Genomic DNA, 13480 nt, shown 5'->3' with positions numbered 1-13480 from the left:
GGGTAGACGCGCAGGAAGAGCTTTTGAAGTATTTCGATGTCGCCATGTCTTCTAAGCCTTTTCCTGACCGAAAATATTCTGTTTGAGCAATTAAAGTATTCTGAATGAGCGTTAGATTACTTAAATATGCACTTTGACACGAATAACTAAAAAACTAGCATGTGCAGGATGAGAGCTCCTCTAACTTGCGGCCATCTTGGATGCTGCACCCACGTGACTTTCGGTCTTCGCCCCTTTGGGGCCTCAGGCCCTAATAATAATAATAGGAGAGGAACTTTGGCACCAGGCCACAGGAGCTCTACATACGGCTTTGGTCTAAAACAATAACAAGGGATGTCCAACCTCACATCCCCTGTCCAAAGTCATTATATCATATGTGAATGCACTACAAGCATTGTTTATGGATAGCAGCTAACAGCAGTGTTTCCACAAGGTTAAAAGGATGTGTTGTACACGTTCTGTGAAAAGTAGAGGTCGTCTGCACTGTATTTTCCTACACAGTGATCTGTGGGGTGATTGTAGTCTGACAGTCCAGCAGTTACAGCATTAGACTTGTAATTAAGTGAAACTTTCCCTCTTAAGGCATCAAAACTGTGCCATGTTGTGCCACACTGGTACTCGATTTCTCTTAGTTCCAGGTGGCCGAGTGGTTACAGTGTTCATCCTCTGATCATATGACACATAAATGTCGAGAACAAGACCCAGTAAAGAGTTAGGAGTCATGGTTACATATAGTATACTGTAAATGGCTCTCACTCAACCGTTGTTTCTCAAAAATAAACAGAGATGCTAGACATCACATAGTGTTAATAGGTGAATATTGACACCAAAACATGTATATTCAGCAGGAGACAATGACAAAACAACTATGACAGGATGGGGCTACCGTCACATATAACACAAAAATCATAAAATAAAAACAAATCGCCAATGTAGCTAGGTGGTTTGTAAGTTATGTTTTAAAAAGCTAAGCATTGTCAACACTGTCCATTAAGAGTTATGGATATGCAAATGTACGGTTTAGCACAAATACACCTCATGTAGTGACAGACTATGCAGAATACAGTCACACGTATGGTTTAATAATGGTAAATTTAACTGAGAGAAAGAGTTTAAAAGTCCTTCTACCAGCTGTCAGAGGCCAAGCTGTTCATCAAACCCAAAGACACTAACAGGGTTTGACAACCAACTAACACTGCCATCCTTAGATCCCCATACTCCTTCTAGGAGAGCTAACAATGTCCATGAATGACAGCAATGTAATGTATTACTACACTGTTATTATGCTGTCAGATGTTAAGACTATTCCAAAGGATCTGACTATTTTCCCCATAGAATTTAAAACATCCCGGTACCTTTTCTCAAGTGAAAACTTAGCATACTGCGGTTTGGAGCACACTTAATGTCTACAACGCCAATACAAAATGGAACCATTACAACAAAAAGTTGTTGGCAAGTCCTGTTGAAGTAGCTCCACAGCAACAAGAATGCCTGAAACTGGGCACATAGATCTGCATATATCAGACTGTACTGGAATACAACAGGATATATATTTGTTATATAAATATATGAAGGCAATGTGTATGTAGATTCTTAGTCAAGCCAGTTTTATTTATATTGCTCAACACCACAAATAATACATTTTGCCTGATAGAGCTTTACAGACTTTCTAGGAGTAGGAATCCAAGTTATTCCACCCATCCATGGCCCTGGTAATAGCAACAGTCAGCACATTTTTACTAGTAGCAGTGGCATTCACCAGTAGCCAAGTACAGGGATGTCTAGAGCCAGCCAGCTCTTTAGAAGAGAGGAAATGTACAGGATAGATGGGGTGTCCCAAAACTTTGCTCTTAGACCTGTTCATCTGGCCACTGGCACCAGTTCACTAATACATGTCTTTGTCCAGATCCTCGCTGGCCAAAGACTTGGTCACTGTCATTGTCAATAAGATGGAGGGTAGCTAGCTAGCTATATATATATCTACACATACATACATACATACATGTCCTTTACGTTAATGTTCCGTAGGGCATTATTCTGACATGACATGACATTCATGGAAAGAGCTGTGTTTTTATTTGGCACTTAGTGCGTGCACAAGAGACAGCAGTGGTAAGTTAAAAATGGAGGAAGAAGACAACTTTTTGTTCTTTTTGTTCTTTCTTTTTGCTGCATCACTGATGGATTTTAAAACCACTGCTCCTCCACTGATACATTTTCACATCAATTTCAACATTTTCAACGTTATTAGAGAGCAAATTCGACAGCCTGTTTTATAATATTGGACAATGCACAAGCACTGAATGACAGGATGTCATTTAATTCCTATTTGCTCACATGCTGTACTCACTGTAAAACATTTTGCTGGATATTTATTTATTAATCCATTCAGCTGACATAAATGAAAATGCAGACAGTGAGTGCTGGGTTTTTTAACATCTTTTGCCCTGGTTGTACTGAAAGGGGAAAAATAGTTTCTATAGACTTTTCTAAAATGAGAATAATCTCCTCAACAACTTATCATTTCCTCTTACATAGTGTTTCATAGTTTATTAAACTGCTTTTATTTTTTGTGTGCATTAGAGAAGGCTTAGAAGGCTGAACAAGACGTGTCCTGTTTCTCTGTTCCTGTTTTACCTTGTGCTGCTGAGGTCTTTATGTTCATCTGACAGAATTCAGTAAAGCTTCTACTGTATTACATCTATGTGCACTCTACAGCATACTGTGGCTTCATTCCATCCTGTGTATTCCCATTTCCTGGTGAGCTCATAGTGCTTTTCAGCCTGGAAAGTCCTGCTTGCTTGACAGCTCCAGCTTTGTTTCCTCATGTGTTTAGCCTCACTGGCACATGAAGCATTGATTACTCATGTGTGGATCTTCCTGACAAACACTGGTTGGAACGGCATCCTGCTATCTGGAATGCACTGTTTGGTTTTTCTCTCATAGTTTTACAAACATCATAAGGCTGACGTGCAGCGCGACATGTTATGGTCACTTGACTCAATCCATCAAGTCATACAATTAGGCTACATTCTTTCATCTGTTTCGTGGCTTGGCAAATAGCCTAAAAGTGACTAACCTAGGTTGTTGATGATGAGCAATACTAAGTGAAGCTTTGTCATGAATTGCTTATTCAACCTGCTAAGAGAACAAGGCCACTGAACAAGGCAACTTTTCTCCACTGAACTGACCCTGACCTATGCCCGGAGGCGAAGGTCATACTGGAGTCAAGTCCTAAAATATTCTTTTCCTGAGACTCAGAGAAATGAACAAATATGAATTATAAAATTCAACTATTCTTTTACTGTTAAAATTTCTCCCTTTCTACTCTTGCTCAGCAGTCATAACAAACTACCCACATGAGACCAGCAGTTTACAAATTTTCTGAATAACTCGAGCATCCTTCCCGGAAGTGCAAGCCACGTTCCTCATTACAGCAGGGATTTGGGGGAAAAGGGAGTAGTTCAAGAAGTCAAAGTTCTAGACAAGAGAAATGACACAAATGTTTACAGTCTGGTCAAGTTGGGTCAAATTCCTTCATCAGAGGAAGTTGGGCCCCTAAAGGAATTTTCTAAATTTTTATGTCTACACATTTTTGTCAGAAGAACAAGTAGGGGTGTAAGATGGCGTGACTGTTACATTATCTGTTGGCTCATGTTTTTACTGTATGTACTGTACACCACAGAGAGCAGACAACACCTGCTACAAGCTGAACACACTCTCCACAATAACAGAACACAGAGTACAATAACCTTGTAACCAATACAAGTTTCTCCATTATCATCTAGCCTTGGATTGGCCTACTGTAAGAGTACATGTGATTTACTTGAGAAAACTGAAACTAAGGCATAAGTGGACTTTTCAGAATTAGGTTCACAGGCCAAGTATGTTTACGCATACAAGGAATTTTTTGCGCTGCTGTTCAGCCTAGAAGTGCAATATGTGTACTGTAACTTTACTGAGCAGTTTGAACTGGAAGGAGCAATGACTGAATGCACGGGCTTGTAGCTATTATATATTATATATATACTGCACTTTTTAAAATTATTAAAAAGTATTGGGGCCCCCCCAGTTCAGTTTAGGTGGGTCACACACTGTCACCAGAAAATGTTCAGGAAATTGTTAACTTAACGAAAATCAAAGCTTGGCATATAACTAAATGTTTGTAGTTTGTTAGCCTGTTACTCATAGCCCTCTTGTTTTTGTTACAAAGTCTCTATACTGACGAACAGCAGCCTGGCTGTTTGGTTAGCTAACTGTTGCAACTACAGCACAAATGCTAGCTAACATGAAGATTAACTTTAACAAAATAGTGAAAAGATAAGGAGGGAGATTAGTTTTCATTTGATTGTTACTATAGAGTAGCAAATCTATTTTTTGGCTGACTGTCTCTTGGTTTGATATGTTTGCTCCCCCAGAAAACATAGACATAAGCAGGTTTCTTTCAAAGAAGACGAAAGGCAGTAATCACTGGTAGTAATCAGTTAACTTCAGCAAAAGTAAACTAACAGCTGAGTCCCTTGTAATGGCCCGTGGCTCCCCGTTTTGACAAATAAAAGCCTGGCTGGCCCATGTATAAACTGGGTCACAAAATTGTTTGCAGTTGCTATAAACTGATTTCTGTTCCTCAACCCAAGACCCCCCCCCCCCCCCCCCCCCCCACACCCATTAGATTGTCCCACCCACATTTCCAATGCTTCAAACGCCCATGACTGAATGAGCAAACAAACTACTGTAACAAGGGAAAAAGCAAGAAAACACACAACGCCTCACTCAGTTAATGGTACTGCACCCATGTAGCCTCCACACTATTCTATTTTGATTAACCTTTCAGTCCTGACTGACACAATACTGTACATGTCCAAAGTTGCACCCCTCCTTCTTAGTCAAAACTTACTCAAACCAGAAAGCACAGTCAGGAATTGAGAGTCTAAGGATAGATGATGTTGTATTGCTGTACGGATTGTAAAGTCCCCTGAGGCAAATTTGTGATTTGTGATATTGGGCTATACAAATAAAATTGACTTGACTTGACTTAACATATAAATACGCAATCAACTTCCTGATTATTGACTTCCTCTTTTCACTAACAGCACTTTCTCCAGTGTCCATTGAGGATAAATCTGCTTCAAAATCACATGAAGGCGCTCCTTATAACTCAGGTGCAGCCAAAGCTAACTGACTGACTCCACAGCAACATTATTCTGCCTGTCTACAACACCCAAAGCATGATGGAAACTCGGGTGGCAATAACTCACATCATATTAATGTTTTGCACATGTTTTGAAGAATGTGTTCAGGTTTATCAGTGTCCACCATTTTGACATTTGGCCAAATAGTGAAGGAGCCTTGACAGAACTGTGAAGGGACGAGGAAGCAGCAACCACCAAGTCTTAGTGTGACAGACACTCAATGTCAATCATGAAAAAAAAACTCAATAACATCTACCTCTTTGTTTGGGGTGCCCCAGTCACTCCCTATCTCTCTATATGCACTTTTAGAATCTCCACCACACATTGCACATTGCAAATGAAATCAGCTATTAAGGTCAAAACGTCCTTTGGACTTGGATTGACTTTGTACTTCTTGAGAGAAATCTGTACTTTTTCAATGGATTACATAAGTGGCCATTAGTGGAGCTGCATTTTAAGGCACTTCCATATTTGCTTTAGGTTTTGACCACTGTGGTGGCCACTTGTATAAAATGTCTTTCTCTCAGTAACAATTATGGCCACCAGTATATGTCTGAGTAAGCAGTGTGACAAAAAAAGCAAATGACCGACATGGTATGTGGTGAGAGAAACAACTCTGCTTGCCTAGCTGACTGAGTGGAACAGAAAACCCACACCGCATACTGCGTGTTGGACTGGGCCACTACAGGATTTCTATTGTTCAGTTCTGCAGCATCTCGCCCACAGGCACAACATGTAGGGCTACAGATAGAGCAGCGTAAATAAGAAACTCCCACTGTTTTCACTGTCAAACACCTCAGGCTAAAGGCTATGAGCCTTTAAAGGTGAGGACAGGTCGCCTTCAAACTTTGAAAACAAACTGAGAAATACGTCAAGGAGGGACAACGTGCGACACATGGAAGGTTTTAGAATCAACAAATCCTTTGAGGATGTTTCAGCCACTGTGTTGAGAAAGGTCAATCTCAAACTGCTGACTGAGGGTTTTTTTCATCTGACCTGCAAAACCACATTCATTTCTTTATAAAGTATTTGCTGGTAAACTGAAAATGAAAACAAACAAATAAATAACAATTAATAACAAATAAGTAACAATTGTATAAATCAATCTATAAATAAACTAGCTGAGAAAAACTCAACATAGTGAAACTCACAATTAAATTAGAGCTGCAACAAGCCATTATTGTGATTGATTAATTACCAGATTATTTTTCAAATAATGTATCAGAAAATAGGGTCAACTGCCCATCAAAAGTTCCCAGAGCCCAAGGTGATGTTTTCAAATTGCTTGTTTTGTCTGACCTACAATCAAATAGCAGAAAGTATTCCATTTAAAATAATATAAAATAGTTTGTTACAAAATATTTGGAATTATTTAATTTGAAATGACTTAAACAATTATTAAAATTTGTTGCAGACTAATTTTCTTTCAAATCGAGTAATTTTTTTTTTAAATCACTAAATTAAATATTGCAAAACCTACTTTTTAACCTTCAACATACAATTTATAGCCTTAGTCTTGATTAAATGAACAGAACTGATCGAGGCTCATTCTGCTGCCGTGGCTCAAATTAAATTTTCCAAAATGAAATGATTTATTTGAGGCTGTATAATCAGAGTAGACATTTTGTTTACTTGCAGGGAAACATGACCGTAGTGGAGACAGCAGGAATGAGTCTGCTGACAGAACATTGTCTGCAGGCTGCATGTAACGGACTGACCCTCATGTTCAACACTGAACTTTGTGGTGCTTTGGAATGTGTTTGACCTCTCGGGTGTAGTTGACAAGACATCTCTCTTCATCTCACCCAACACGCACACAAACACATGCATAGACTGAAGGCCAAACCAAGCATAAACATAAACAGCTATCCATTTCCATTGCAGTCTTGTCATTTTCAGTATAGCTCAAAGCTCCTTAGATTAAGTTTTTCACAATCAAACAAAGATTGTGTGGCCAAGTGAAGTATATAAGGCTGTTTTTAGGGTTTATGGTCGGTTGAAAGGTTGATTTTGAAGATTTTAGGGATGATATGCATATTTGAAAAATAAAAACATGTGCATGTCAGTTTAGAAATGTAATATTCTTAACATGTAACTTTCATGTTAAACAATAAGATACATTTCTGATTATAGTGTAGGCAAAAAGAACCTATAACTTTTTTAGAGCAAAGAATTTAGTCATATCCCTTTAATTAAGCATCTAACGCGCAATTTTTCAATTTTTAATGACCATTAATGAGAAACTTTATACATAACATTATAACTTTATACATAAAAACCAAATATAATAAATGAATAACTAAAAGATTTTTATAACAGTGTGTATGCCAACATTTATCTTTGGATAAAAAAATCTTTAACTTATTAATATTCCAATTACATCAACCAACATGGAGTAACATCCGAGTAATTATTGGGTGCTTAACGTCGTTCCTGAAAGAATAATGCCAGGATGCTAACTCAATTTGTTTTATGTACCTCCATTGTTACATGCAACTAACAGCATTAAACTAAAACCTTCCTGTCATAAATTGGAGGCATATTGCTTCCACTGTACTAAAATAAAAAGCATGAAGGTTTAATTTAGGCAAAGTTAACGGTAAAAATTTACAACTCAGTTTGCTGGCAAGCATTGTAACTTACAAAAGCAAGCTTGGACAGGATTTGGTTTTTGTGATTCCAAATAACTCACCAATTGGATTAGATGGATTTAAAAGCTTAATGTCCATGTGGTCTTACAATGTAAACTTTATACCTATAATTAATACAGCTCATTAAACATGAAAGAACACAGTGCCAGTTAGAAGAAGAAAAGTTCAGAAAGAAGACAAGTGCACGATAGGGAGAAAGTAATGAGAGAGGAATACTCGAGGTTTTGTGTATCTACATTTGATACCAATATGTTGTCTACATGCAGCGGATGTTATGAACATTCACATACTCAAAGCATTACACAAATGTTGTTTGTAATTAAATGAGCAAACTCAGCAATTAAACATTGAACACAAAAGCAATACATTCTTTTGGCATTTGTGTGGCGCATTTCTTTTTTTTTTTCCTTTCTCTAAACTATCTGGCAGTAAATCTAAATAACAAAATGTCAGCTGTCAATGTCTTAGTTCAGAAAATGAACTTTTTTTTCATAATTACACTGAGCATGAAAAACATTGCAAAGGTCACTAGACTCAGAGATAGCTGAAGGCATCGGTGGGCTAGTTATGTTTTCCCTGCTAACTACTTAGCCTAAACTGTGCCCTTGAACTCTAATCATTTGCAAAACTCCCTACTTGTCACAGCAAAGGGGATCACCTATATATTCCTTATTTGAATAATAAGATTTAAGAAAATTAATAATAAAATACAGGTTGCTTGGTGAAAATTCATGTCATACAATCATCATTAAATTCAGGTTGTCTTTACACACATTGACTTCATTTTGGCAAACCACAGCACAGCTACTTCTGTCTGTCACGCGATCCATGTTATACTAGTTCTAACAGTCTTTCAGGGGGAACAAGATAAATGAGAACAATGTGAATCAGAATCAAGGAAACCTTTGTGGTGATTGGAGGAGGTAGGCAAATACAGATTGCAGGCCTGACAAAAATGTTGTGCATACCAAAAAAAGGTCAGTCTGAACAAAACGTCACTCCTGATAGATAAATGTGTTTGTTAGCAATAACTTTGAAATTTTGAGGTAGCTGTCATTCTTTCCGACATTTGATGTGGTTTACACATAAAATATCTTCTGCATGACCACCATACAACCACCAGAACCTCTATCCGCTTACAGTATACCATCAGGATTGTGCCTGGAAATAAACTACGTGCACAGTGTACTGACCTCCATCTACAGGACCTGGCTCATCTGTAACAGATGAGGATTTGAGCTGGTTCCTATCATCATCACTTGCCTGAAAAGATTAGAAACACATTTTTCCTAGCACAAGTTGTAAACGCTTTTTCTTGGTGCATTCCTCATCTGTGGTTATTTAGTTTGCTGGGGGCCTGTTGTGACCACAAAATGCTTTTCGTGCTCAGCTTCATCCACTGTTTTCTACAGATGTGTTCCTTAGCGTTTGTAAATGAGTCATTTTCTTTTTCATGGAGTAGAGAAAAATCTGCAAATAATAATGGTTTACATACCAGCCCAAAACAGAGCCAAAATGCAAATTGCTTAGTGGGTCTGTTAAACACTATGGTGTATCTTCATTAAAGCTTCAAAGTTGGAATCCCAGTCATTTGGCTCTCGACCAAAGTTTGTCACACACCGAATAGTAGGAAAGCGAATTTCTGGAACAGCCCCCTCTTTCCTGCCCTTGCTTACTCCTCTGGGTGCTTTGTGATTGTGAAAACGGAAGATGTCAACATATGCATCTTATTCAGCGTGTTATCCAATGTTCTATACTACTTGTACAGTACATATAGATCTTGTTTCAGAAGAATGTAATGTGCCTAAATTTTAGTCAATATTTGCCAAGAAGGACTTAAAAAAAGGTCTAGCATTGAATACATCCTCTTGTTTCAGCTCGCGTTTACTTACTCCAATGAGAAACATGCCTAATGCTCTTTTTGTGCACTAGGGATTGTAGTATGTCTCAATTTCAGTCTGGGCTGACAAATAATGAAGAAGCATTGGGGGATCGCTTCTGCGTGATGGAATACAAAAAATTCACACACACCCACACAGGCACAAAAAAATGGTATGCAGGTCTTCAATGACATCTGGAACCACTAAGCTAATACATTTAGCTAAACTTGTGTCAGTGTTTCTATATTTAAACTCTATGAAACCATGACAGGATACTTGAGGGATGATGCTGAGAGAAGAGAGACATCCTGATTCATCCCTCAGAGTCACTGAAAGGCCTATGGCCAGTCCTAGGGTTTCAACTTCATATCAAAAATCAACTCCAAAAATTCTATTCAAGGCTTTGTCTGGGCAGGATGTACTTTTTTCCATTTTTTAATCGGTCACAATTAGTGTTTGTTGGTTTCTAAGAGACACTATGTTCTGCAGTATGACATACCATTGCTGGTCTCTAAGCATCAACTCAGAACAAGACACTCCTAGTGGCCACCAACAGACTCAGTGAGTTACACAGGAAGACGCCTGCATGTCATTCACACCACCTACTCACAATATGTCTATTTGTGCTAGAATAACAGCCTCACTTGTCCTCAATATCCTTATAAATACCACTGCATAAACAAGAGTCACGGTATAATAGTATCTCTTTGACCGTGTCCGCACAGAGCCAAGATTTCAGATTTCAGCTGTGGCCATAATAATCTTAGACCATCATTTAACAAAACTTGAACTCACTATTCATCCAAAAAACTTAGTTGCACGCAACATTTAAATAAACTAGAGGATAAATGCAAAATACGCAAGAACTGCCTAAAATGTCGATTATACGTACAAGCCTTTCTAGAAAGGATCTTGTCGTAGTGGAAAAAAAAAATTACCTCATCCAAACATCAGATTTTCAAGGATGCCTGTGGTTTAGATTAGCTCTCTCCATTTATCTTGGCATAGATATCTGACCCTTATTATGCAACTTTTTGGCCCCTACACCTGCTGCTCTGTTCTACATCATTTGGCCTCTACATGAAATACCTCTGGTTGTGATCTCTGACCTCCTATAACCCCTAACCAAACACGCAGAGAGGCAGCGACTTCACTGATGAAGTTCACTAAATTCGCCAGCGTACTTGCACAAATCTATAAACACCACTGCTGCTTAAATTTCAAACTTCCCTTGTTGCATGTCATTGCCTTCTTTCTCTCTCTTATGTCAATATAAAACTACAGAGAAGGTGGGTAAAAAGCAAATACATATTATTAATACATAATATTACAATGAATACACAGAAAGATTAAAAGTGTGTCATTGTAATAAACAGGTATTTTTTAGAACAACCAAATACCCTAATTATTGTGGTCTTCATCATTCAAAATAATGGACAAAATGAATGAAAAACACAAGTGCATCAACTCCTTGTGCTCCTGATTTCTCTCTAAGTTGCATTAATAAATGACAAATATGTGTTGTTCATGTGTATAACTGTTTATAGGAGGGGGGGGTAGGATATACTATATATAAATATGTAGTGCACTCCTATCTGTTTATGGTGACCCAGTTGATTGTTCGTTAATTTAAAAAAAAAACTGCTGCAAAATCTTCAAAATCTAACACACAATGGAGTTTCAAAGGTATTTGCTAAGACTACAAGATATAAATAAGCCCAGCCACAGTTCATCTGTGTCTGTACAAATTGTCCGTACAAAATGTCTGTACAAAATTTCATGGATATCCATCCAATAGCTGTTGAAATATTTGAGTCTGGACCAAAGTAGTGGACTGACTGACTGACTGACTGACTGACCTTGCCATCTCTAGAGTTAAGCTGCTAGCATGGATAATAAAAAGAACGCTGATTTAAGACTGCACCCATAGATGCTAAGCCGTTAAAAAAACTAAAGCAGCAAGTCCTGTTGGTGATGCCTTAACGTATGATGACTTAAATAAAAAAGAAACCCAATAAAAAAATCTAACTTTTTACATGTAAATCATGGTGCTGTGTTGAAGACAACACAAAACTGAGTACCACAGAAGTATGTGATGATTAGTATTTTCAGAGGATCAAGTACAGTGTTGGGATCTGGAGTCATTTTGCTGTTTTCGCTCCTTGTCCACTGCCAAAACCATTCTGCTTAGTCATTAAAAGCTTATCTGCAGTAGCCAATATAAATGAACAAAAACAGATATAACACAGGCACTCATGTCCTGTGCTGTATGATGCTGTTAACTGCTAATGTTGCCCTAGAGATTGACAGTTTTTTCTCAGTCCAGATAAGCAAATATTTGTCCATCCATTGCAGAGTCCATATAAGGGTAACAGACCCCCTGTCACAGCCGCGCTAGAGTCGCCTTATAGAGAAGGAGGGAACAAACTATGAGAAGCTTCATATTCCTAAAGAGGAAGATGGAGACAGATAGAAATGGGAAGCAGCCAGTAGGCTGGATTTAATGTAAAAAAATGATTCTGAGAAAACTGACTTCCCAATTAGTAAACACAGAAAGGGGCTGAAACAAACTTCTGAGTAAACAATCACTATGAATTTATCTGAAACAGGAAATGCCAATATCTGCTGCACAAGCTCCAAAGCGCAAATGTGTTTTAAAAACACAGGAATTCTCTGGGGTGTAATCTGCTGCTTTGGGACACAGAAAATGCTTTCGTTTATTACAGTATATCACGCAAAGAAACATTCTCAACCATCAACAGTTGGAAAAGGGAAGTTGGCAAGTGGGAGGACAAGGACACTCACTAACCAGAAAAACACTGCACAACCTGCGTACATAACACATTGACTTACAACTGTTACAAAGATGTTGTCTGCTCTCATGTTATGAATTTACAATTGTGGTCTGCACTGCAGACAGAAAACACCTCAGGCTGATTTCACAACTGTTTTCTACCAGTCATCAAACCATGCAAAAGTACAGAAAAACAGATGCAAAATTTAAGAATGTCCTTATTTTTTGTAGTTTGTAATGCAGTATATTTGTATGTAGAAGCAAAGAAGACAGAGAGACACTAAATGGTAAGTTTTGTTTTCAGTCAGCTTTGAGAATTGTTGAATTTCATCTTGACTGATGAAATTCTTGCCAGTGATTAACCAATCAGTGACTGATCATTGAGTTTTCTAAATAGTAAGTTCTGATATTTGTATTTCTCAAATGAAAAGTGTTGACGGAAGACAGAGTTCATCCTGAATCACTAATTGCCAAAACATGCCAGGTAATATACTTTTGTTCAGTCTGAGTTATTTTGAGTTTATATAAAGTTGTTATCACTCACCATCTCAACCCCCTGAGGGAAGGCTGTTCCCTCCCAGTCCTTCTTGGGGAATCGCTGAATGATCTTCCCGCATCCCTCTCCTGAACCTGCTGATAAAAAGAGATGAAAATCTGTCAATCAGTGCAGAAGGCAGCTTCATAAGGAGAGCATTGTGACATGCGGAGCTCTGCATGTTTTTTTTTGCTCACAGAAATAATTAAGTTAGCTTAATAACACAGAGTGCATTGTGTGGGCCTGGGTGTTGTGGTTGCAACTGCTCTGACAATAGTTATGAGGGTATTTTAGAGTAATCCTGACATACAGCACAGTAATTGATGCTGATATGTGAGGAAATACAAATTATGCTATGGTCAGATTTCAACACTTTCCCACTGTCACACTGAATTTCACTTCATGTTAAGTCAAATCTATTTGTTGGG

General features: G+C 38.1%; 1 protein-coding gene across 5 annotated transcripts in view; it reads right to left on the bottom strand.

Annotated features, from left to right (window-relative positions):
* Window positions 1-13480, bottom strand: part of sbf2 (SET binding factor 2) — a 122020-nt gene that overhangs the window by 79241 nt on the left and 29299 nt on the right. For 3 of the 5 annotated variants that reach the window (XM_042411300.1, XM_042411274.1, XM_042411291.1), the window contains one exon: window positions 13062-13150. In XM_042411300.1, the coding sequence (XP_042267234.1) occupies window positions 13062-13064 (3 nt within the window). In that variant the 5' untranslated portion in view covers window positions 13065-13150. The remainder of the gene's footprint in view (window positions 1-13061; window positions 13151-13480) is intronic. The other 2 variants (XM_042411308.1, XM_042411284.1) reach the window with 1 other exon arrangement.

The sequence above is a fragment of the Thunnus maccoyii genome, chromosome 1, assembly GCF_910596095.1.
Source record: "Thunnus maccoyii chromosome 1, fThuMac1.1, whole genome shotgun sequence".
Taxonomy (NCBI): domain Eukaryota; kingdom Metazoa; phylum Chordata; class Actinopteri; order Scombriformes; family Scombridae; genus Thunnus; species Thunnus maccoyii.
This window is presented reverse-complemented; position numbering and strand designations above follow the sequence as displayed.